The following is a 25,079-nucleotide window of genomic DNA, read 5'->3' as shown; positions in this document are numbered from 1 at the left end:
CATAAAATTATTAATTTTTTTAAACCCCATTTTTTAAGATTGTGAAAGCTTTCTTTATATTCTAATCTTCAGTTTTTCATTTGAGATAGTCTGGTCCTTCTCTTTGATAGGTGTTTAGATCAGAGAATGTAATTTAATTAGCAATATATAAATAGAAAAATTCTTTTCTATATAAATAGAATAATTAATATATATTAAGTATAACATATTATACACTATAATATTCAATTATATTAATTATGCTGATAATTAACATAATAAACACATAATATATTAATATGCACTGTGTGTGTGTGTGTGTCTGTGTGTGCTTTCATTCATGTCCAACTCTTTGCAACCCCATTGACTGTAGCCCACCAGGCTCCTCTGTCCATGGGATTTCCCAGGCAATACTGGCATGGATTGCGATTTCCTACTCCAGAGGATCTTTCCAACCTAGGGATCCAGCCTGACCCTCTAGCGTCTCCTGCATTGGCAGGCAGATTCTTTACCACTAGCACCACTTGGGAAGCCATATAATACACATTGCTGCTGCTGCTGCTAAGTCACTTCAGTGGTGTCCGACTCTGTGCGACCCCATAGATGGCAGCCCACCAGGCTCCCCCTTGGGATTCTCCAGGCAAGAATACTGGAGTGGGTTGCCATTTCCTTCTCCATAATACACATTAATATACAATAAACATTAAATGATTCTAGATTTTGAAATGGTTTGATATTCCTCTACTAGTTAAGTGCTTGGATATAGAACAGAGCTAGAATCCCAGCCTGAGACCATTCTGGGTGACAAAAAACGAACGCACGTGGGAATGAGCCTGATTCCTTGCCTTCAGAACACTTAGCTTTAACTATATGTATTTGTTAGTATAGTTTTAGAAACCTGCTATTGCACCCACTAGACTGTGCGTGCATGCTCAACCACATCTGACTTTTTGCGACCCCGTGGACTAGCTAGACAGGCTCCTCTGTCCATGGCATTTTTCAGACAAGAATACTGGAGTGGGTTGCCACTCCACCAGAGGATCTTCCTGACCCAGGGCTAGAACCCCAGTCTCCTACATTGGCAGCTGGATTCTTTACCTAATGAGCCATCGCGGAAGCCCGGCTAGATGGCGAGCTTCATGCAAAGGGGACTCTGCTTTCACCACCTCTCCCTTTCACCTGCTGCTGTACCCCCAGCACCTAGTGGAGTGTCTGGTACGGACTAGATCCTCCATAAAAATTTGCTGCATAAACAGTAGGAGGAATTCCTGATACGGAGTTCTATAAGCATGAGGGCATCATGGGCATTCTGGTGGGGGAAAAAAAAAATCTGCACTAAGGGAAGGAAGCCCAACTATCAAAGCTAGGCTGAATAATAACCCCTCCCCGGAACCCCACCTCCCCCATACTCTCAGTCCTCTCACATCACAAGAAAACTTTCGAGTGCTGCACGTGGTCTACCACTCAGATAGCCCTCTGCCTCAGGGTCCTAAAGACAGCCCTTGAAGCAAGATAAGCTTTGGAAGGCATTTGGAATTCCTGGCAGTGCAGCCTGGGTACCTTTCGGAAACCGTGGCCACCACAGAACATGTGCATGAGCAGAGTGAGCTCGCCCAGCCTCTAGGACCCCGCGAAGGTGGTGGGGACTCAAGGTTTTCCAAAGCCTCCCAGGCATCAGCAGCGACAGGAGTGACCAAGCACTGGCAGACGTGCCAATGAGTGATTCCAAGAAGAGTTTGTGAGTTCATAGGAAGCAGCCTTTACAATACCCACTCCACCCTAAACAACAGAGTCTGAGCAAGCTGGTGTCCCACTACTGATGTATACATGACTTAAAAGACTCTCTGGCCATCAGCTCCACAACCTGTCACTCTCTACAATCCTATGCAAGGAAATTTAGATACCAAAAATCCATGACCTATCCCTTTAATTTCTAGCTGGGACCTTAAATTTTTGTTGCTATTATAAAGTAATGCATGCTGGACTTGCTTCCACACAGGGGGCATAGGTTCCATCCCTGGTCTGGAACTAAGATTCCACATGCCCTGTGGCCAAAAAAATAATAAAATAATGTCAGGTTAAAAAAAATAATAAAGTATAGCCCACTGAATTCTTTATGTTCTCTTTCTCTTACCAGACCCTGAAAAAGTTTATTTTGAAAATACCTTGCAATTCTCAAAAACTGCACTTCATATATTTAAAAATGTTCATACATTTTACTTCCTTCCTAGAGAAAAAAAATAACAATTAAATACCAAATTGCTATGATCACGTAAAGCTGTCCTACTCAAAGGGGGTCAGCTCAGACCTGACAGCACCTGACGCCCCATGTCGTTTGGCACAGGGACCACGGCAGTCTAGTTTCTGGCCAGGTCTGCGCTGACCTAATCCTGACAGCTGATGCTTCATTAGAAGTTATAAATCAGAAACTCTACCCTTCTCTCACCCCTAGTCTGGTAAATGGCTACTTGTTTCTTGAGAAGGGGGGAAAATCCTAGAGCTGATATACTTTTCTGAAACTTCCTTCTTCTAAACAGCAAAAGGAGAGTATAAAAGGAAATGCCCCCCTCCCCTTCTTGGCATGGCTGCGGACTCAGTGTTCCTCTTATGTGCTCTCTAACCACATTGCAAAACACATTATGGAAACCAGTGAGCACATTGGGTTCAGACTGTGTGATAAGCTTTTTCTTAAAAAGAAGCAAAGGGGGAACTCGAGATGCCATTCATTTTATTCAGAGAAAAGCAGTGTCCTTTTTTTTTTTTTTAAATTTCTTTTCCCATCTCTAACATGCTATTTGATTATGGAGTGATAAGTTCCATTTCAAAGAAATCTGAGAAGGAAATTTCTTTCAGAATTTGGATTTTATCTCTTGGGTTTTAACTTGCTATTGGTCTCAGTTCCTGATACTTTCTATGGTCAAAGGCTCTCAATCAGGGTGGGCATCAGAAGTGCTTGGAGAACTTTAAATAAATTACATATGCCAGCCTTAAAACCTTGCATATCCTTTGAGCGTGAAATTGCACACAGAGGCATTTCACTTGAAGAAATGATCATCTGTGCTGCTGAAGTGCCTGCAGCACTTGGTCCAAGTCTCTGGTATTAAAGAGACTACACAGAAAGAACTGGAGCACAGCCACTGAGACCAGATTTATTTGAAAACCTTACACTGCCAACATCATACCTGGCACCTCTTACTGATGTGGCAGTGGAAACCGCCTCCTCTGCAGGGCTATGATGTTTTCCACTCAAATAGCCTGTTGATCTCACTTCTAGCAAGTCACGTCTGACTCTGCAGACACCCCCCATGGAGCCAAACCATCTTGCCACCCCACTGGTACAATCCCCTGTGGCCCCTCTGTGTTTGTCCTCATGAGCAGCCAGTCCATAATAGTCCCTCTCTTCTGGCTAGGGCTGTTGCCAAGGATTCTGGGCATGTGCGATGCTCAGGGTCTTCTAAGGACAGTGTCTGTGGTCATCATACTGATATCATTCGGCTGCCGTCCAGCAGCAGTTAACTCTGTCTGTCTCCAACCTCTGCTGGTCTAGACACATCATGGAGTGAGTGGCTGCTGACTCTTGTACATGACAGAGGGTCCCCGCAAACAGAGACCCCCTGCACTATCCACACACCTGTGACCTAACTGGGCACGTCTCCCCTGCCCAGTTCAAATACACAGCATCTTATTCATTTTAACCACATCCTTGTCCTTTTCTTCCCAACCCTTTCACTTTTGAAAAAGTCAGAACAATAATGTCTGTAGTAGCTAAAAACTAAGAGGGGACATCCCTGGTGGCACAGTGGATAAGAATCCGCCTGCCAGTGTAGGAAACACAGGTTCAATGCCTGGTCTGGGAAGATTCCAAATGCCACGGAGCAACTAAGCCTGTGTGCCACAACTGCTGAAGCCCACACACTCCAAAGGATAGTCAACAGTCTAGACCAACAAATGAGAACATGGGAGATACATCTTGGGTCTAGTTTAAAAATGCGAGAGAGAATAACACGGAAGGAAGAAGAGAGGTGAAGTCCAGTCACTAAGAGGTTGGGACCAAGCTAGCAAAATTCAGATGGAAATGTTAAAGTGTGCTCATTTGTACTCACATATTAGTAAGAGCCACTCCCTGGTGGCTCAAACAGTAAAGAATCTGCCTGCCCCGCAGGAGACCTGAGTTTGATCCCTGGGTCTGGAAGATCCCCTGGAGAAAGGAATGGCTACCCACTACAGTATTCTTGCCTGGAGAATGCCATGGACAGAGGAGCCTGGTGGGCTACAGTCAATGGGGTCACAAAGAGTCAGACACAACTGAGTGACTAACATTAGTAAGAGGAGGAGACATGCAGGCTCTATCTTGTATTCTTATTGTTTGCTCACATGACTAGGACTTGACACTATTAGGTGCTATGGGCACCTGTGACATTACATGCCTTGGAGATCTGTGTTCCAGAAAATATTCCCAACTGAGCCACAGTCTATGGGAAATGACTCACTTAGACATTGCAACGTGGTAATTACTTGATACTTTGGCATCTCAACTGGCAATAGGAAGTTAGCAGAAAGGATCCCTTGGGCCATTGAAGATTGGTTTAACCATATATCAAATATAGAGCTTTTATTATTTTTTAAACTTACAAAAAGAAAAGCGAAATGATGATCAAATTTTGGTGGCTTGGAATTAAAGAGTTAAGACAGCTGGGGAGGTGGGAAGGGATAGAATGGGAGTGTGGGGTTAGCAGATGCAAACTAGTATATATAGAATGGCTAACACCAAGGTCCTACTGTATAGCACAAGGAGCTATATTCAATATCTTGTGATAAACCATAATGGAAAAGAATATACAAAAAAGAATGTTTATGTATGTACAACTGAATCATTTTGCTGTACAGCAGAAATTAACACAACATTGTAGATCACCTATACTTCAAGAAGCAGCAATTGGACAAGATGTTCTAGAGTCTTCTCCCCAGGACTGATTTCTTCCTTGGGGTTCTCTTATTTTGATTCTTTTTTCAGCATTACTTCTGAATACAAGGAAAATTTCCCTTTAAAAAACCAGTTCATCACTTAAAATATAAAATGCCAGTAACTTATGCTCAAAAATATACATGCGCATTTTAGAAAAAGAATTTTCACTAAAAACTTAGATCACATTCACATGGAAAATACAGGCTCATTAAAAACAGTCCAATTTCAAAATAGGCTTGTGTCATTAAGGAGTCTAGAAAAGTAGTCAAGAGTTTGACAGTTCTCAAACCACCTCAGTTTAAGACAAAACACTCAGCTCTGGAAGGCAGGTGTGCCTGGGGAGTACCTTTTCCTCCAGACTCCCTGGCTGCCACTGTCATCTTCTCCGCCTTATCACCTGTGTCATTTTAAACGTTTAACAGCCTCTCGGCCCCCACCAAAGGACAAAGTGCAAAATATGAAGCTCAGAGTCTCAGCTTTCATGGTGGCCTCCAATTCAGTTCTGCTTTTCAAACTGAGGAGCAAGAGTGGCTAGAGCGGTGGTGGCTCACTCCTCCATAAGGAAGGGGTGGTGGCTCACCCCTCAGTCATAAAAATGACTGTCTAGTGTTTTCCTTCCTGGTTGTAGTAGTCACCTTATTACTCCAAAGCATTCTCCTATGACTCACTCAATTTACCCTCATCCACCCCATCAGTCAGGAAGTGATGAACAAAACGTACCAATTTTAAACGCAAAATCTTTGCCATCCAATAACCACACCATGCAAATATTCTACATCGAACACAGATACTATCACGTAAAACAAAAGTGGAGGGGACTTATGATTGACCAAACAAAATATTCAGTTAACAAAATACTTTTTAAAAAAGGCCAATTGATATTTAGTTTCAACTGTTCCCTTTGGAAAAATGCGGCATATCTTGGTAATCTTCAGTATTTTGACAATTCACAACTATGAAGCAACTAAATTTTAAAAAAGCACATAAATCTCCAGGAAATATCTGCAGTAGTCATATTAATTCCCATATCAAAGTATCCAGACTAAAAAGTGTATTAGTCACTCAGTTGTGTCCAAGCTAAACTTCTTATATATTCATCTAAACTTAAGGTTTTGAGAGAGTTCCTAAAATAGAAATGTATAATAATTTACTTAGGTAATTTTCCCGTTAGAGCAAACATTAAAGATTTAGTAGTTAATATTTAGTAAGTTTATTCATTTATAAGTACTATCAAAATCAAAAAAGAAAAGAACTGTATAGCTATCAAAGTAGGTTTAAAAATAATGATATTAACATATCTTCATTTGTAATCTTCTAACTACAATGTTAGCTCTTAAAAAATATCATGAAACATGTCAACAGATAACAGAAAGGGACAAAGTTGAATTATATGTTAAACTTTTAAAAAATATTTGTATTTAAAAGAATACTGATTCAAATGTAAAAAAAAAAAAAAAGAATAAACTGAATCAGTTCTAATGAGGTAGATAAAATTGGAACCTATTATACAGAGTAAAGTAAGCCTGAAAGAAAAACACCAATACAGTATACTAATGCATATATATGGAATTTAGAAAGATAGTAACAATAACCCTGTATGCGAGACAGCAAAAGAGACACAGATGTATAGAACAGTCTTTTGGACTCTGTGGGAGAGGGAGAGGGTGAGGGTGGGATGATTTGGGAGAATGGCATTGAAAATAAAATAAAAGAATACTTACTCTTTTGCCTCCCTCTAAGAGGATATATCCTGAGTTTTTCAATAATATCAACCACAATCAAGCAAGTCAGAACTAGGGAGACTGGCAGGTCAGGTAACATATCCGGCAACATATCAGTGGAACCATTAATATTCTTTTGAACCTGTTTGCAGAAGACCATTAAGAAGCATTAAATTTTTGCACTTTCTTTGTTCACAGTTCTTTGAGGAGTCTGAAAAAAGTGCTAAATTAATTATACATACATTTGCTAAAAGATTAGAAGCATGGTTTTCAGCTTTTTAGGTGTTCAATCCCACAAAGTTTTGAACCACTTCTAAAGATGTCATTAGGATCCATGTTAATAGAAGACAGAACTCTATCAGTTAAAGACAGAGTTAGTAAATGTGCATTAAAATTTAACAGTAGGCTCCTGGAATAGTGGAACAAGGAATCTCTCCCAATCCAACAGCTATACAGAGCCTCTGAGAGTCCTAGCTCAAAGATGTAGGGAGACAAATATTAGAGTGTAGGGTCTTGTAAGAATAGAGAGCTGGGTAAACCCAGCTAGGCTTTGGAGTACTTGCTTCATCAGTTTAAGGTATCCACAAAAAACCTATGGCAATATCAAGTTAACCACAGTACATTAAGAATTTTTAATACCTCTGAGGACAAGAATAAACCAAAGGTTACACCATTACCATTTCTATTCAAGACTGTACTGAAGTCCTAGCCAGTATAATGAAGCGAGAGAAAGAAACGGTGTTTAAGTATTAGGAAAAAAGAAAAGCAAAATGTCATTATTCATAGACTATATGATTATAAATGGACAAATCTCCCCCAAAAGTATAAATTATTTCCTCATACCAAAAACAGAAGTTATAAAATAAGATTTTTTAAAAGTGATACAATTTGTTACAACCTCAATAAAATTCCAACTTTTCTGTGGAAAATGATAAGCTGATTCTAAAATGAACATGGAGATTCCTTCAAAAACTAGGAATAAAACCACCATATGACCCAGCAATCTCACTCTTAGGTATATACCCTGAGGAAACCAAAATTGAAAAAGATACATGTACCCCAACGTTCACTGCAGCACTACTGACAATAGCTAGAACACGGAAGCAACCTAGATGTCCATCAACACGTGACTGGATAAAGCAGCTGAGGGACATATACACAGTGGAATATTATTCAGCCAGAAAAAGGAATGCTTTTGAGTCAGTTCTAATGAGGTGGATGAACCTACTGCCTATTACAGAGTGAAGTAAAGCAGAAAGAGAAAGAGAAATATTGTATACTAACATATATATATATATATATGGAATCTAGAAAGATGGTACTGATGAATTTATTTTCAGGGGAGCAATGGAAAAACATAGAGAACAGACTTATGGACATGGCGGGGAGAGGAAGAAGGAGACGATGGGATGTATGGAGAGAATAACACGGAAACTTACATTACCATATGTAAAATAGATAGTCAATGGGATTGCTGTATGACTCAAGGAACTCAAACAGGGACTCTGTAACAACCTAGAGGGGTGGGATGGGGAGGAAGATGGAAAGGAGGTTCAAAAGGGAGGGGACATATGTATACCTGTGGCTGATTAATGTTGATACTTGGCAGAAAACAACAAAATTCTGTAAAGAAATTATCTTGCAATTTTAAAAAGTGGAAAAAAAAAAAAGAAAATACAAAGAGCAAGACATTCTAGAAGAAAAGGAAAACAGGAAGGTTTACTCTTCTGGATAAAAAGAGCTATTATAAACATGTAAGAATTAAGATATTGTAGTGTTGGCACAGGAATAGAAAAGTAGGCCGTGGAACAGAACAGAAAACTCAGAATAGACTATGGACACACACATCTGATTTATTAACTACAGAGAAATGTGACAAGGACAGACATTTTAATAAATGGTGCTCAGTCTATTAGCTATTATTTGGGGAAGAAAAAACAATCCCTTACTGCACAACACACACAAAGATTAGTTATGGGTAGATTGTGACGTTCAAAGAGGATTTCAAAATGTTATATAGGACACTGTTTTTAGGACTTTAAGGTTCAAATTCACAATATGACAAAATTGTTTCAAACAAGTAACCAAAAGAAAATACAGCAAATAAAGTGACGCAGTGGACTATTTTAAAATTAAAAGCTCTTCTCCATCAAAATATACAATTAAGAGCATGAAGTCACAGAATGAGAAGATGTCTGCAATGCATAAAATCAACAGAGCCTGAAATCTAAATATATAAATAATTCCTCCAAATCAATTTTTAAAAGATAAGCAACACACTAGGGGAAAAATGGAATGAAAAATATGCTCAATCTCATTAATTATTGGGGAAATGAAATTGAAAACTATAATGAAATTCAAGAATATTGTCACCAGAATGGTTAAAATAAAAAGGCTGACAATGCAAGGGCTACTGAGGATGGGGAACACAAAGATTGCTCATTCTCTACTAGTGGAAGTCTAAATTAATGTAATCTCTTTGACAAACTGACACTGTTAGTTATAATTAAGTACTTGAACATCTTGTGATCCATCAATTCTACTCCTGCACATTTAACCAACCCGAACGCTTATATATGGCAAAAAGACACAGGTTTAAGGATATTCACAGCAGCAAAAATTGGAAACTGAAATGACCATCAAGAGTATAACTGATGGGAGTTCCCTGGTAGCCAAGTGGTTAGGATTCCAGACTTTCACTGCTACAGTGCAGGTTCAGTCCCTGGGCAGGGAACCAAGATCCCACCAGCCAGTTGGCATGGCCAGAAAATAAAAAAACATAGAGTTGAACTGAAAGAGTGTGATATATTTGTAAAATGAAATATTGTACAGGAATAAAAAATGAATATGAATGAACTACATCTAAACAGAAAAACAAGAATAGCCCATATTTTGAATAAAAGATGCAAAGACAGAAAGATCATAGATAAATAGACAACAATTTCATTTCCTTTTATAAAGCTTTCAAAAACAGATAAGCTCACCTGTGATATTAGAAGTAAGGCAGAAGTGACCTTTGGGATAAAGGAAAGGTAGCCAACAGAGATGGCCTGTAGGGGGCTGGCAAAGTGTTTTGTGTTTTTTGTTTTTTTTTTTTTTTGAACTGAGTAAGGAGAAAAGGAAAGATATAAGCATCTGAATGCAGAGTTTCAAAGAATAGCAAGGAGAGATAAGAAAGCCTTCTTCAGTGATCAATGCAAAGAAATAGAGGAAAACAACAGAATGGGAAAGACTAGAGATCTCTTCAAGAAAATTAGAGATACCAAGGGAACATTTCACGCAAAGATGGGCTCGATAAAGGACAGAAATGGTATGGACCTAACAGAAGCAGAAGATATTAAGAAGAGGTGGCAAGAATACACAGAAGAACTGTACAAAAAAGATCTTCATGACCTGGATAATCACCATGGTGTGATCACTCACCTAGAGCCAGACATCCTGGAATGTGAAGTCAAGTGGGCCTTAGAAAGCATCACTACGAACAAAGCTAGTGGAGGTGATGGAATTCCAGTTGAGCTCTTTCAAATCCTGAAAGAGGATGCTGTGAAAGTGCTACACTCAATATGCCAGCAAATTTGGAAAACTCAGCAGTGGCCACAGGATTGGAAAAGGTCAGTTTTCATTCCAATCCCAAAGAAAGGCAATGCAAAAGAATGCTCAAACTACCGAACAATTGCACTCATCTCTCATGCTACTAAAGTAATGCTCAAAATTCTCCAAGCCAGGCTTTAGCAATACATGAACCGTGAACTTCCTGATGTTCAAGCTGGTTTTAGAAAAGGCAGAGGAACCAGAGATCAAATTGCCAACATCCGCTGGATCATGGAAAAAGCAAGGGAGTTCCAGAAAAACATCTATTTCTGCTTTATTGACTATGCCAAAGCCTTTGAGTGCATGGATCACAATACACTGTGGAAAATTCTGAGAGAGATGGGAATACAGACCACCTGACCTGCCTCTTAAGAAATCTGTATGCAGGTCAGGAAGCAACAGTTAGAACTGGACATGGAACAACAGACTGGTTCCAAATAGGAAAAGGAGTGCATCAAGGCTGTATATTGTCACCCTGCTTATTTAACTTATATGCAGAGTACATCATGAGAAACCCTGGACTGGAAGAAACACAAGCTGGAATCAAGATTGCCGGGAGAAGTATCAATAACCTCAGATATGTAGATGACACCATCCTTATGGCAGAAAGTGAAGAGGAACTAAAAAGCCTCTTGATGAAAGTGAAGGAGGAGAGTGAAAAAGTTGGCTTAAAGCTCAACATTCAGAAAACGAAGATCATGGCATCTGGTCCCATCACTTCATGGGAAATAGATGGGGAAACAGTGGAAACATTGGCAGACTTTATTTTGGGGGGCTCCAAAATCACTGCAGATGGTGATTGCAGCCATGAAATTAAAAGATGCTTACTCCTTGGAAGAAAAGTTATGACCAATCTAGAGAGCATATTCAAAAGCAGAGACATTACTTTGCCAACAAAGGTCCGTCTAGTCAAGGCTATGGTTTTTCCTGTGGTCATGTATGGATGTGAGAGTTGGACTGTGAAGAAGGCTGAGCACCAAAGAATTGATGCGTTTGAACTGTGGTGTTGGAGAAGACTCTTGAGAGTCCCTTGGACTGCAAGGAGATCCAACCAGTCCATTCTGAAGGAGATCAGCCCTGGGACTTCTTTGGAAGGAATGATGCTAAAGCTGAAACTCCAGTACTTTGGCCACCTCATGCGAAGAGTTGACTCACTGGAAAAGACTCTGATGCTGGGAGGGATTGGGGGCAGGAGGAGAAGGGGATGACAGAGGGTGAGATGACTGGATGGCATCACTGACTTGATGGACGTGAGTCTGAGTGAGCTCTGGGAGTTGGTGATGGACAGGGAGGCCTGGTGTGCTGCAATTCATGGGGTCGCAAAGAGTCGGACACGACTGAGCGACTGAACTGAACTGAATGTTTCCATACTACTTTGTAGTATTCCATTAATATTGTCTATATTGTGTGAATTTTTCTGTTTGTGTGTTACACCTCAGTGAAAAATAAGAAAAAAATAAACAAAAATATGCAACAATGGGTGAAACATAATGAGAAAGTTGGCCCAAAAGAGCAAACCATAGATAGTGCATCACTGTGACAGTAGTGTTCCTTGAAAGGTCATACCCTGAATTTCTGAAGCTCATAAGGAACCTCCCAAGTGCTTTACAAGGTCACTGGTGGGGAAGGAAGAGAAAATGACAAATCAAGATTAAAATATTTATGTGTTGCCGTTTGACGCAAAGTCCATCTCTGTAGCCTTCTGAGGATATTCTGTGTGTTCATATATTGTCCTAATGCTGCATCTAGGACACGTTCCAAAGTCATGTAATTTCTAATGATGTCATCCATTACCTGGTATACATCTCTCTCATAGCACTAAGCAGACCTACTCTTACTGCCTGTTTTTTTGCTTTCTACCATCAATTAAAAAATTACTGAGGGCTGGGTGGGTGTGCGGTCGCTTCAGTTGTGTCCAACTCTTTGTGATCCCATGGACTGTAGCCCACCAGGCTCCTCTGCCCATGGAATTCTCCAGGCAATACTGGAGTGGGTTACCATTCCCTTCTCCAGGGGATCTACCTGACCCAGAGATTGAACCCATGTCTCCTGAGGCTCCTGCATTGCAGGCAGATTCTTTACTGCTGAGCCACCAGGGAAGCTCACTGAAGGCTGCTGCTGCTGCTGCTGCTGCTGCTGCTGCTAAGTTGCTTCAGTCACGTCCGACTCTGTGCAACCCCACACATGGCAGCCCACCAGGCTCCACCGTCCCTGGGATTCTCCAGGCAAGAACACTGGAGTGGGTTGCCATTTCCTTCTCCAATGCGTGTAAGTGAAAAGTGGAAGTGAAGTCACTGAGTCGTGTCCAACTCTCAGTGACGCCACGGACTACAGCCCACCAGGCTCCTCCATCCATGGGATTTTCCAGGCAAGAGTACTAGAGTGGGGTGCCATTGCCTTCTCCGCACTGAAGGCTAGAGACTGTCAAATTTTCTGAGTGCTCTATCCTCAGGATCTAATTTCATGTAATATGCACTTAGTGACAATCTACTCAACATGTAAATAAAAATTTTATTAATAAATTAAAAAATTACATCTTTCAAGCACCTTATAAATAATAAGATTAGCAGGGCATTCTGCTTTTTCTAAAATATAAATTTATTTATTTTAATTGGAGGCTAATTACTTTACAATATTGTATTGGTTTTGCCATACATCAATATGGTTCCACCACGGGTGTACACGTGTTCCCCATCCTGAGGGCATTCTGCTTTGAATTACTATCTGGGTAATAAGAGTTCTCACAGCCTGAAAGTTGTATCTATAATATTCCTATTCTGCAGACACCCATCCATCAGAGTCTCTTGGGAGCTGCCTTTGGTTGAAACATAAACTCAAATTTATTTTCAAATAAACAACACACGCAAATTATTTGGCAACAGATATCTTATCAAAGGTCTTATGTGAGTGGCTGTTCGCTGAGATACTGTTTTATTCTCTTTAGAACCAAGAACACTCATGAAAAAACATCAGGTTAGAAGAAACAAAATGTGGATCTTCTCTCAAATTCCTTGCTTGTTTATTATTTTCAAGTGATATTCCTTCCTCCCCACCCCTCTACACAAACACAGTAGATTTTTAAAAATTGGCTTAGACCTTCCTCCACAATCACAGAGATAACAATGATCTAAGACTGGAGAAAATCAACTTTAAGAAACTTGTTGGGCATACCATTCTGTGAAATTTTAAGAACAGGGGGACATTCTAAAATCTCAAAATCTTACAGGCAGAAGAAATCAAAATTCCATACCTCAGTCACTGCTATAGAAAAGCTGAAGCTGGGAAGCGTGGTGAGTACTACACACATCATCATAACAGGTCTCCTAGCAAAGGAGAAAAAATAAGCAAAAGCAATAATGTACAAGATCAACAGTTCCTGTTACATTTTGCCAATTGTGCAGTTCTTGCACTCCTTTATAGTTTTTCTAAGAAGCCACTGCTTCCCTATTTCCATTTCCCAAATGTTTGAGTATGGCAAAGGGGAACACACAAAAAGCCAGGATGTTTTTTCAGAATAAGAGGGTGAAAGGTTTCCAAATAACTAACAAACCGTAAATGGCTAAAAGCATCACAGTGCAAGATAAATGACGTTCAGTATTTTCATAATTCATTCATTAGAATCCTGTCCAACGTGTTAGGCTCTGGTGACCAGTTGAAAATAAAAGAACAGCATGACTCTCTCTAGGGATACATTGTTTTTCATATTTGTTTTTGGACCACCTTTTAAGCCTTGCCTGGAGAATTCCGTGGATAGATCATGTGGTCACAAAGAGTTGGACACAACTGAGTGACTAACACTTTCACTTTTTAAGCCTTGCATGATCAAGCAATCAAATGGTTATTGAGATATAACATAAAAATATTTTATGACAGAGAATTAACACATATATTTAGCATTATCAATTTACAGGAAGATACTGTAAAATACACTCAAATTTTTCTCTAATGAACTATTTACCTCCTCTCTCCTTAGTTAAATATATACTAATTACGTTTATAGGATAGTGTCTGTTTAAGCACACAGTATTGGGGTCTTTCAGAAGACTAAGAATTTCTGCCTGCTATGTCCCTCTACTCCAGCCTCATCCTAGACTTTCTAGGTATAGACATAAGGTAGGGGTGAGATAGCCCAACTCTTATAGACAGACCCAGATCAACCTGCTAAAACCAGAGGTATGATGAAATTTTAAAATTGGTAGCCTTGCCTCTTTCTCTGAGCCCAGATGGAGATTCCTGAAGCACTCAGCTCTCTGAGGCTGGCAAGGGCATTCACAGAGTCCTCTTCTCAGCTTCACCTTTCAGAGTACCTCAGGAATTATTCCAGCACCTCTTCTTTATCTGTGTATTTGCCTTGACTATCTCGGCCAATCCCATCATTTAAACATCACCCACTCGCCCAGGACTTGCAGACAGATTCTAGAATATATACTATGGCCTCTATCCTGACCTCTGGAGTTGGACACCCACCTATCTATTTGGTACCTCCATTGGATATCTAATAGACAACTCAGGCTTAACAGGTCTGAAAAGGAACCCATACTCATTCCAGTCATCATCCAATCCTGCATGATTTACTGCCAAAGTGCATTTCAAATCATTGTCCGCTAACACAGTAGCTCACTCACTGTCATCTCTTATCTGCAGTGCTTCGTAACCAGTTTCCTGTCAGTGTTTCTATTCTTGCCAAGCAATATTTTTCCCATAAAGCAAACGTCTGATTTTGTAAATGTAGCACACATCTTACTACTCAGCTCAAAATCACCAGGGCTGGGAGGAGTGGGGAATGGGGAGTTAATGTTTAATGGCTATAGAGCTTCAGTTTTTCCAGATGAAGAAGTTTCTGTGGATGGATGGGTAGCACACCAATGTGGATGTACTTAATGCCCATGAGCTAGCTCTACATTTAAAAATCATTAAGATGGTAAGCTTTATGATAGGTGTATTTTACCACAAAATATACTTATTTGTGGATTTAATAAATTTTCTAAAAATCTCCAGTGGATAAGTAATTAAAATCAAATGGAAACCTAGCACCACTGTCTACATGTTCTCCATGAGGTGGTTTCTCTTATTTCTTTTACTCTCTTCACTTAGAATGATCTGCCCCTTCCCCAACATCCACTTACCTATACTAATAACATACTAATAACATTTTGTTATTCTGTGATCATACCAACCTTGCCCCATCTGCCAGATTTACACTGGTTATTCTTTTCTGACAGGGAGTCTCTGGATGATAGACCTAGTCTAGATCATAGATCTTTCATGTCTGACTCCAAGGTAAGTTCCGTGGGAAAAGGTACCTTATCTGAGTTGTTCATTACTTTATCTCCAGCATTTAGAACAATATTTCCAAACCATTTTTATAGAATAAACTTTCTGGCAATCTCGTGAATCCTATGGACCCTTCTCAGAATTTTTAAGTGCATAAAATACATAGACTTATACAACAAAGTAATGAGGCTGAAAGACAGTTATCCACAATCTTTTAAAATTTTGATTTAGTAATTTACAGATCTCAGGGTAGGAAACGACAACCCGCTCCAGTATTCTTTTCTGGAAAATTTCATGGACAGAGGAGCCTGGCAGGCTATAGTCCATGGGGCTGCAAAGAGTCAGACACAACTAAGCAACTGAGCACACAGGCAATATACACACCTAGCTAACGCTTACTCCTTGGAAGGAAAGTTATGACCAACCTAGATAGCATATTCAAAAGCAGAGACATTACTTTGCCAACAAAGGTCCGTCTGGTCAAGGCTATGGTTTCTCCAGTGGTCATGCATGGATATGAGAGTTGGACTGTGAAGAAAGCTGAGCTCTGAAGAATTGATGCTTTTGAACTGTGGTGTTGGAGAAGACTCTTGAGAGTCCCATGGACTGCAAGGAGATCCAACCAGTCCATCCTAAAGGAGACTAGTCCTGGGTGTTCATTGGAAGGACTGATGCTGAGGCTGAAACTCCAATACTTTGGGTACCTCATGCGAAGAGTTGACTCATTAGAAAAGACCTTGATGCTGGGAAGGATTGGGGGCAGGAGGAGAGGGGGACAACAGAGGATGAGATGGCTGGATGGCATCACCGACTCGATGCATATGAGTTTGGGTGAACTCTGGGAGTTGGTGATGGACAGGGAGGCCTGGCGTGCTGCGATTCATGGGGTCGCAAAGAGTTGGACACGACTGAGCGACTGAACTGAACTGAAGAACATATTGTCTTATTTTCTTTGACATACTCATATCCATATTGCTAAAGATGCAGAAAAGATGAGAGAGCACATTCTGGAGAAAACAATTAGGGTGTGGCTTGTGAATCCAGTCAACAATCTCAGCAGAAACACTGACAGATTGCACTGAAGGGCGACAGAGACAGGACAAAATGAAGAAAGGCTGTGAGACTTCCAGGATACGATAGGTAGGAAATGGGCTAATACAGAGCCGTGCCGTGCCATGCGTGCATGCTCAGTTCTGTTCAGTTCCTTGAGACCCCACAGACTGTAGCCCACCAGGCTCCTCTGACCATGAGATTTCCCAGGCAAGAATACTGGAGTGGGTTCCCTTCTCCAGGGGATCTTACCGACCCAGGGATTGAATCTACATCTCCTGCATCGGCAAGTGGATTCTTTACCACTGAGCCATCTGGTAAGCCCAATACAGAACCATCAGGCTGCAAAGATGTACCATCATTAAGAAAAGGGAAGAATGACTCTGATGATGCCACAGAGGCCAGGGAAGCTTCCACTTCTACCATGGGCCCAGGGGTTCTCTCCTCAGATGCAGAGAGCAGGCCTGCTGCCCATGGCCCAGAGGGTGGAACCCTTACTCTGATAGGTCCGGAGGACAGAGCGTCCACACACACAGGTTGGTTGTCAAGCCTTAAACCTTAGAACTGCTTTCTAAAACCAACATACATGTTTTGCTGCATTTTGCATTACTGTGCTCTGTAATAAATTGAAGGTTTGTAGTATCATGGAGAGTACACTCAGACATTAACAAGTCAGCTAGCATCCCAAGGAGACATCACAAGAGTAAAAGGTCCAGAAATCACAGGACACAGAGAATAACTGATGGGACTTGGACACTGGAGAAAACTTCTTAGCAGACTATATGGGATGTGGTTGAAATGGCTGTAATGATCCCATCTTCAAATATTTGAAAAGCTTCAGTATAGACACAGTGAGCTCAGACAGGAAGTCACCCTTAGAGACACAATGTGGAGAGCTGTCATCACACAAGTGATAGTTTATGAGAGCTGACAAGAGAGCTTGAAAAGCAATAAAAGGGGACATATGTATTCGTATATCTGAATCACTTTGCTATACACCTGAAAATACTGTTGATTTACAGAACACTGTAAATCAACTATACTCCAATAAATTTTTTTTAAAAAAGGAAGAAAAAAGTGTCATGCTACTGAGAGTGACCATTACATGTGGCTAATTAATTGCTGGTAGCCATACCAGCATAATTTCATAACAAGGACAGTACTCTGAAATTGGTGAGTGTTGAATCATTGAAAATTGGCTGATTGACTGATTGAAGCAAAATTTTTCTTTTTCTTCTTCTTTTTAAAAAATCTTTTAGCCCCACCATGCAGCATCTGGGATGTTAGTTCCCCAACCAGGGATTGAATATGAATATGGGCTCCCTGTGGTTATAGCATGGAGTCCAAATCACTGGACAGGGTATCCCAGAAGCCAAACTTTTCTATTCAAATTAAAATATGCAACCTCCAAATTAAAATGCTTGACATATAAAAAACAAAAGCAATAAAAAGAGAAAATCAGGGGGCAATGGTTAGGACTCCCAGCCATGGCCAAATTCATTGGCATCTAAGGCAAGGCATAGGATGTGACATCTACAAAGAAGATGGGACGGAAGCTACACATGGCAAAGTTTATTTCAATACAAGGAAATAAGGAAGACTATTCTCATAATTGCTTCCCAGGTGCCACTAATGGTAAAGAATATGCCTGCCAATGCAGGAGATGCAAGAGATGTGGGTTCAATCCTTGGGTCAGGAAGATCCTCTGGAGAAGGAAATGGCAACCTACTTTAGTATTCTTGCCTGGAAAATTCCAAGGGCAGTGGAGCCTGGTGGGATACAGTCTATGGGGCCCAAAGAGTTGGATACAACTGAGTGAGTGAGCACAGCACAACACATTCTCATAATTAGAGACACAAAAAGTCATGAAGCTCCTTTAAAATCAGAGGCAGACTGTATTGTGAGAAATAGGTGATAGATGGACACTAAGGTGTCTTCAGCTTTCAGATGATTCCAACACTGAATTCTAAAAGCAAGGGGAAGAGTAGAGTTTTAGAGGCGGCACTGAAATGCAGGCAACATTTTTCAAGGTTATTACTCTGTCAACAAGGACATGGAGGGGATGAGAGGGACAGAGAGGCAAAAGGCAAGGATAGCTGTTGGTGAAGGTCTCCAGAGCCCCAGGAGTTTCATAAAACTCTCTCTGTGCCTCCTTGAGCAAAAGCGATCAGAACAAGGGATCTGATGCTGGACGTGAATAGATCAAAAGTTGGTGAGCCATGCCAGAGACTCAAGTGCACAGTGGCCCTGGAAATCAGTGCCTGACTGGGGTGAGGAAAACAGTCATGAGAACAAGATGCTGAGTCGATAGAGATGAAAGAGGAAGAACTCATGGAATCTGGTGACTGACTGCACATGCAGGAGAGAAAAGCAAAAGTGAATCCACTCCTGCTGACTGACTGGAGGTGGGACAAGCAGAGAAAGCCTGTGGTCAAGGACAAGAAAGTGATCAGTCTCGAGGTTTTCAGAAGATGACAGACAGACTGAGAGAAAGAGGGTTCTCTGGGAAGAAGTAACTATTAAATACCACTTGTTATCTCCTGGCAATTCACGCATGACCTTCTCGGAGGTGCTGGAAAGAGTGAGCTCTGCCTCCTCGGGTGAGCCGGTCACTTGTGTGTGTTGCTGCACACCGTTAAGGCGCTCAGACTCGAGACAAATGGGGTCAGTCTTGACTCCCTACTCACTGGCCAGGTGGTCTTTTAACCTCTGTGCCCCAATTTCCTCACTCATAAAATGAACACTGTAAAGGTTCTTCTTCATAAAAGAGAATTAACTAAAATAACACAGGCAGTGTGTTTACAACTCTTCTTGGTACATAGTAATTGTTCAATCAATATTTACTCTTATTTTACTATGATGACAACTAGAACTATTGCTGCCATGACTCCCACTGCCACCAGAAATAAATCAACATCAAATTTTGCAGCGTAAGTTAAGGATGTCAACAAAGGAAAATGTTCCAATTGGAGTCTTTCCAACTTGGCACTGCCCAGGATGGTCGACATGTCATGGTCTGAGGCAGGGGTCCCCGACCTCCAGGATCTAATGGCTGATGATCTGAGGTGGAGCTGATTAATAATAGAAATAAAGTGTACAATAAACGTAATGTGCTAGAGTCATCACAAAACCATACCCCACCATCCTAGTCCATGGAAAAATTGTCTTCCATGAAACCGGTCCCTGGTGCCACAAAGGTTGGGGATGGCTGACTAAAGGAATCATACACTCTGCAAGACTCGATAAATTCCTAAAATATCACCCAATCCAGTCTGGGAACCCCCAAAAGTCTTCTAGGATTATCCTTCCCCAAGGTACCCTCTCCAAGGAAATCTACTTCAGTTCCAGGTTAGTTTGTAGCTCAACGGTTTCACCCATTCACTGATTGGTCTATAGCTCAATGGTTTCACCCATTCCATGATATCCTAGGCAAAGTTTCCTCTTATTTACTGGGATATAAAATTTGGGGCGGATATAAATAGTTTTTCTTCTTTTCCTCAAACCATGTCCCTAGTTTATTATAAATTATGACAGGCATCCCTAAAAAGAACAGTCACTCCAAAAGAATGAGGAAGTGTTTAACAAGAGTAAAAGGAAGAACACTGGATTAAAGTTCAGACTTCTGTTGGTTAAGAGTGTGTCCTAAACTTTCTGACCTTGTTTCCTCCCTTATAAAATGACAATTATATCCATTCCCTCAACTTTACAACACTGAGTGCAGGCCAAATGAGAACATGAAATGTAAAATCACACCCTAGTATAGAACAGTCTGGTGGCTGCCAAGAGGGAGAGGACTGGGGGAGGACTGAATTGGGAACATGGCATTAGCAGCTGCAAACTGCCATATACAGTATGCACAAACAACAAGGTCCTGCTGTATGCCACAAGGAACTGTATTCAATATCCTGAGATAGAGACTTCCCTAGTGGTCCAGTGGCTAAGACACCACACTCTCAGTTCAGGGGCCCAGGTTGGATCCCTGGACAGGAAACTAGATCCTGCATGCTGCAGTAATAGAAAGATTTCACATGCCAGAACTAAGACCTGGCAGAGCCAAATTAAATAAAATATATATCCTGAAACAAACCATAATGGAAAAGAATGTAAAAATATGTGTGTGTGTATATATATATATATATATATATATATATATGTATAATTGAATCACTTTGCTGTACAGCAGAAATTAACACAATATTATAAATCAACCATGAAAAGTGAAAATGTTAGTCACTCAGTCATGTCCAACTCTTTGCAACCCTATGGACTTTAGCCCCCCAGGCTCTTCTGTCCATGGAATTCTCCAGGCAAGAATACTGGAGTGGATAGTCATTCCCTTCTCCAGGGGGTCTTCCTGACCCAGAGATCGAACCCAGGTCTCCTGCATTGCAGGCAGATTCTTTACCATCTGAGCCACCATTCTTCAATTCTAAAAAATAAATGGAATCACGCTATGTATAGAATAGAATCACACAATATAAGATATTCATCATTTCACTCTATTGACCTTCACTACTCTCAAAGGATAAAAGAAACTGAGAAGATTCTCTGGATACACAGAGTATCACTTCTAGAATTTTCTTCAGTTTTATCATCACTTCTCAGAGTCATTCGGAGGTTTAAACCAGATCATGTTTTCAATGGATACTAAATTCAGCCTGAGATAATAACATTAACATTCACCAGGTCCTTACCATGTGCTAGGCATTGTGCTCAGAAGTTTTCATGCATAATCTTACTCAATTTCTTGAAACAACCCAATAAAGAAACTAGGTTGTCCCCATTTTGCTCGTAAGAAAACTAAAACTTAAAGAATTTAAAGGATGATCTCACAATCAGGGCCGATGCTGGAATTTCAATTCAGGTCTGCACCCCTCAGCCACAATGTCAGGAATTCATTAGCTGGATGACTCACTCTCTCCTGAATACCAGCCACATAGGACCCATGGCACCAGTGTGGATGTACAGAGAGATTCTCAAATAGGCCCATCAACAATGTAGCTGTGAAAGCTAAGAATCTATGAGATCTCACATAAACACCTATTTAAGTATTCTTCAAAAATAATTCATACTTTCAATTCCTACTTTCTGTAATAGCAATTATTTTTGCATCATCTTCCTCTAGAAATCAAGTTATATGACACACACTGTATTACCACATATATTAAAATATTCTATACACATTTTGGGGGATCACATATAATATCCAAATATATATCTTTAGGGAAGATGTATCGTAATGACACTAGAAAAACTGCATTTTTTTAAAAACATACTTAGCATTCAAAGTCAGAAAGAACATTTTAAAAGTTGCATAAGGTGGAAGAAACAGCAGAGAATCAGACCACACTGACCTCACAAATTCCAGCTCCACCAGTTATAAACTTATATCAGTAGCCAAAGTTAATCACTTCTTCAAGTTTCCATTTCTTCATCTATACAACAAGACTATTAGTGGATACCTCACTGGCATAAAGTCTAACAGTATGGAATGTGTAAGTTTCCTTGAATAGTACTCAGTAACAATTTCTTCTTTTCTAGGCCAGTAAGCGATAACAATGGCTCATAAAAGAGGTCATGGAGGGAACAGTTTCACTGAAATCATAGATAACATGCCATCCACCTAAAACTATTTAGAATACTTATGACCAACCACACCCACAAACAGAAATAAAAGACTGGAAGAGTATTTTCCAAAAGGAATCACTGAAAGATGTAATTATTGTGACAGCCCAAGACCACTTAGCACAAGGGAAGTAGCTGGACCAGATGTACACACAAAAACAACAAACAAACAGAAACACAGACCCTAAGGAGTAGAAAGACTGCTCCTTCTTTCCTTTCAATGGCCCCCAGAGACTGGGACCTCACCCTTCAAAGAAGCAGTTTAGGGCAGTGGTTAGAAGGACCAACCACAGAATCAGACGGACCTGGGTCCAAAGTACAGTCCTTCCACTCACTTGTCAGCTGACCATGTAAGTTTCTTAACCTCTCCAATCTTCAGTTTTCTCTTGGGAATAATAAACTCAAAAAGAGACATACTTCACAAGGTGGTATGCAATGAAATGAAACTGATAAGTTCATTTTATAGTACATAATAAGTAATCAGTAAAGAAGTAGTTATAGCTTAATAATAATATATATTAAATACATTATTTTAAAATAATAATATTTTTTCAAGTTTTTTAGGTGGACCATTTTCAATGTCTTTATTGAATTTGTTACCATATTGTTTCTGTTTTATGTTTTGGCTTTTTGACCATGAGGCATGTGGGATCTTAGCTCCCACATAATAATAATAAGCAATATGGGAAGGTTTCCCACCTAAATGATATTCAGACCTAAAAGGTCCTAGGGATTAAGCCAATGCAGAAGAATATCAGAGAGCACCTTCCTGGGCTGGTGTGGCCAGCTTCCTACTGGTTTACTCATGTTGTCATTTAGACCCTCCTTATCCCCTCAAACACTTCCTGGCCTGGTCAGGAGTCTTGAACAGTTGAAGCAACTCCTAGCAGATATGAGGGGTGGAGGGCCCAGCTCAGCTTAGTTGATCTTGAGGATTTGGGTCAAGGGTTGGAAAACACCTAAACCCCACTGATGAAAGCACTGCCAACCACATGATTTATTTTCAGAAACCACTCAGGACATCTGTCCTCCAGGAACTGAAAGTCTCCTAGTGGGTTAGGGAATGACATCAAGTATCAGGCGCTAACAAGTAGGTCCTGGGCCCCACCCTCCCTGGCCATACTCTCCCTACAGTGTTTCTCACTATACAGCTGTATAGCTGTATCTATTATTTTTATATTTCTGTATTTGCTTGAATTAAAATTCCCAGTTCCTTGTTTTTCAAATGTATTCTATATATCTCAGGTGATAAGAACCAGATCTGAAGATTTAAAAGGAAAAATACATTAGGACCAGAGATTATTTGTTCTCAATACCTTTACATGGATCAATATAGTCATTAACCTATGAGTTCAATCCTTATTAAGCCATGATTTATTTAAAATATTTCTGTATTATTATTTGAATACTTACCCTTCTCACCAACAAGGTAATAGAATTTATCAACACAATCAAAGTATTATTATTTTTTAATCTAAATAAAGGAACCAGTTTGCTTAAAAATTTTAGTTGGTTAATGATCAAAGGATGCCTTAGAGTTACAAAACATTGCAAGGTAAACATTTAGACATTACTTTCAGCTTTATACAACAGAAAAATTCTATATTAGAATCTTATGATTATGATTTCTGTAAATTAACTATGATAACTTTGTGCACTTTAGTGTACAGAGGATTTAGTACAAAAACAATCACTACTCAGAGTATCAGAGTCTTAGGAATACAAGTAAATTGCAATTATCAGTCAGCAAAAAAATGACTCTTTAAAAAAAATATGGAAGGAGATTTCCCTGGTGGTCCAATGGTTAAGACTTTGCCTTCAAATGCAGGGGGTGTGGGTTCAATTCCTGGTCAGGGAGCTAAGATCCCATATCTCATGGCCAAAACATAAAACAGAAGCAATATTACAAAAAATACAGAAAAGACTTTAAAAAAATATTCCACATCAAAAAAATATTTTAAAAAAATATGGAAGATACTTCCATACTTTATACAACTATGAATACATTGATTGAAACAGTGGTTATTACTTCTCCTTAATCTCACATTACACACCTGTGTGTTATGCTAGCATCCTTGCCCAGAGAACATGAGACAATCTCTTTGAAAGCATCCCAGGGGGTCCCTGCGAAAGAATTCTTTTTACTCACCATCCTTTGATTTTTTGGTAAAGATGACGTTTCTTGTACAAGATAACTTTCACAGGAACCCAAATCAAGAGAGTCACTGAAGCTACATAGGCAATTGAACAGGAAACAATCAGCCAATAACGTGTTTTGTCAGGCGGATGCCTCGTGGTGGAATAGGCAACAGCAAACTGTTCCATTATCACCAATGTGGGGACACAGAAAGCAGTAAACTCAAGCAGCTCAAACACCAGCAGCTTGATTAGATTTCCCGAAGCCATCCTGGAAGGCCGAGCACCCGGGGACCACACTCTCCTCCTCTGACTGTGAACAGCATATGGACACACAGATACTGAACTGGGGTCAAGTTCCTTGTACTCGAATCACTCACCAGTGACTATATTCTTTTATTGACCCTCATATGGTTCAGTGATCTTCCAACTTAACAACCAAGGTCTCTTAAAGAAACAGAGCCGTCATGGAAGTGATCACTTAATGTGTTTGCAGATCCGTTACTAGAAGTCAAATGAATTTCACAATATGCTTCAGAGCATCAGTAAAAGTGGGGTCTTTTAATGTAGTCTTTATTGTGAATTTGAGCACAAGAAAACATTTATTTAATATTTAACACTTGTTAAGTAGAACCATTGCAATAATACAATTTTAGTTAAAAAAGAAGAAAAGACATAATCCAATCCCTTATTTTTATAACTGAGCAGACCCAGGCAAAGAGAAATACTCAAAGCTT

General features: G+C 40.1%; 1 protein-coding gene across 1 annotated transcript in view; it reads right to left on the bottom strand.

Annotated features, from left to right (window-relative positions):
- TMEM236 (transmembrane protein 236) overlaps positions 1–24,670 on the bottom strand; it is a 40,799-nt gene extending 16,129 nt beyond the window's left edge. The window contains exons 1-3 of the mRNA XM_004014684.5: positions 24,356–24,670; positions 13,508–13,580; positions 6,667–6,808 (exon numbers count right to left, since the gene is read on the bottom strand). Coding sequence (XP_004014733.2) covers positions 6,667–6,808; positions 13,508–13,580; positions 24,356–24,612 — 472 coding nt within the window. The 5' untranslated portion in view covers positions 24,613–24,670. The remainder of the gene's footprint in view (positions 1–6,666; positions 6,809–13,507; positions 13,581–24,355) is intronic.
- Between the last annotated feature and the right edge of the window lie 409 nt (positions 24,671–25,079).

Source organism: Ovis aries, chromosome 13, assembly GCF_016772045.2.
Source record: "Ovis aries strain OAR_USU_Benz2616 breed Rambouillet chromosome 13, ARS-UI_Ramb_v3.0, whole genome shotgun sequence".
NCBI classification, from domain to species: Eukaryota; Metazoa; Chordata; class Mammalia; order Artiodactyla; family Bovidae; genus Ovis; species Ovis aries.
The sequence above is the reverse complement of the archived record's forward strand: the minus strand, read 5'-3'. Positions and strand labels throughout refer to the sequence as shown.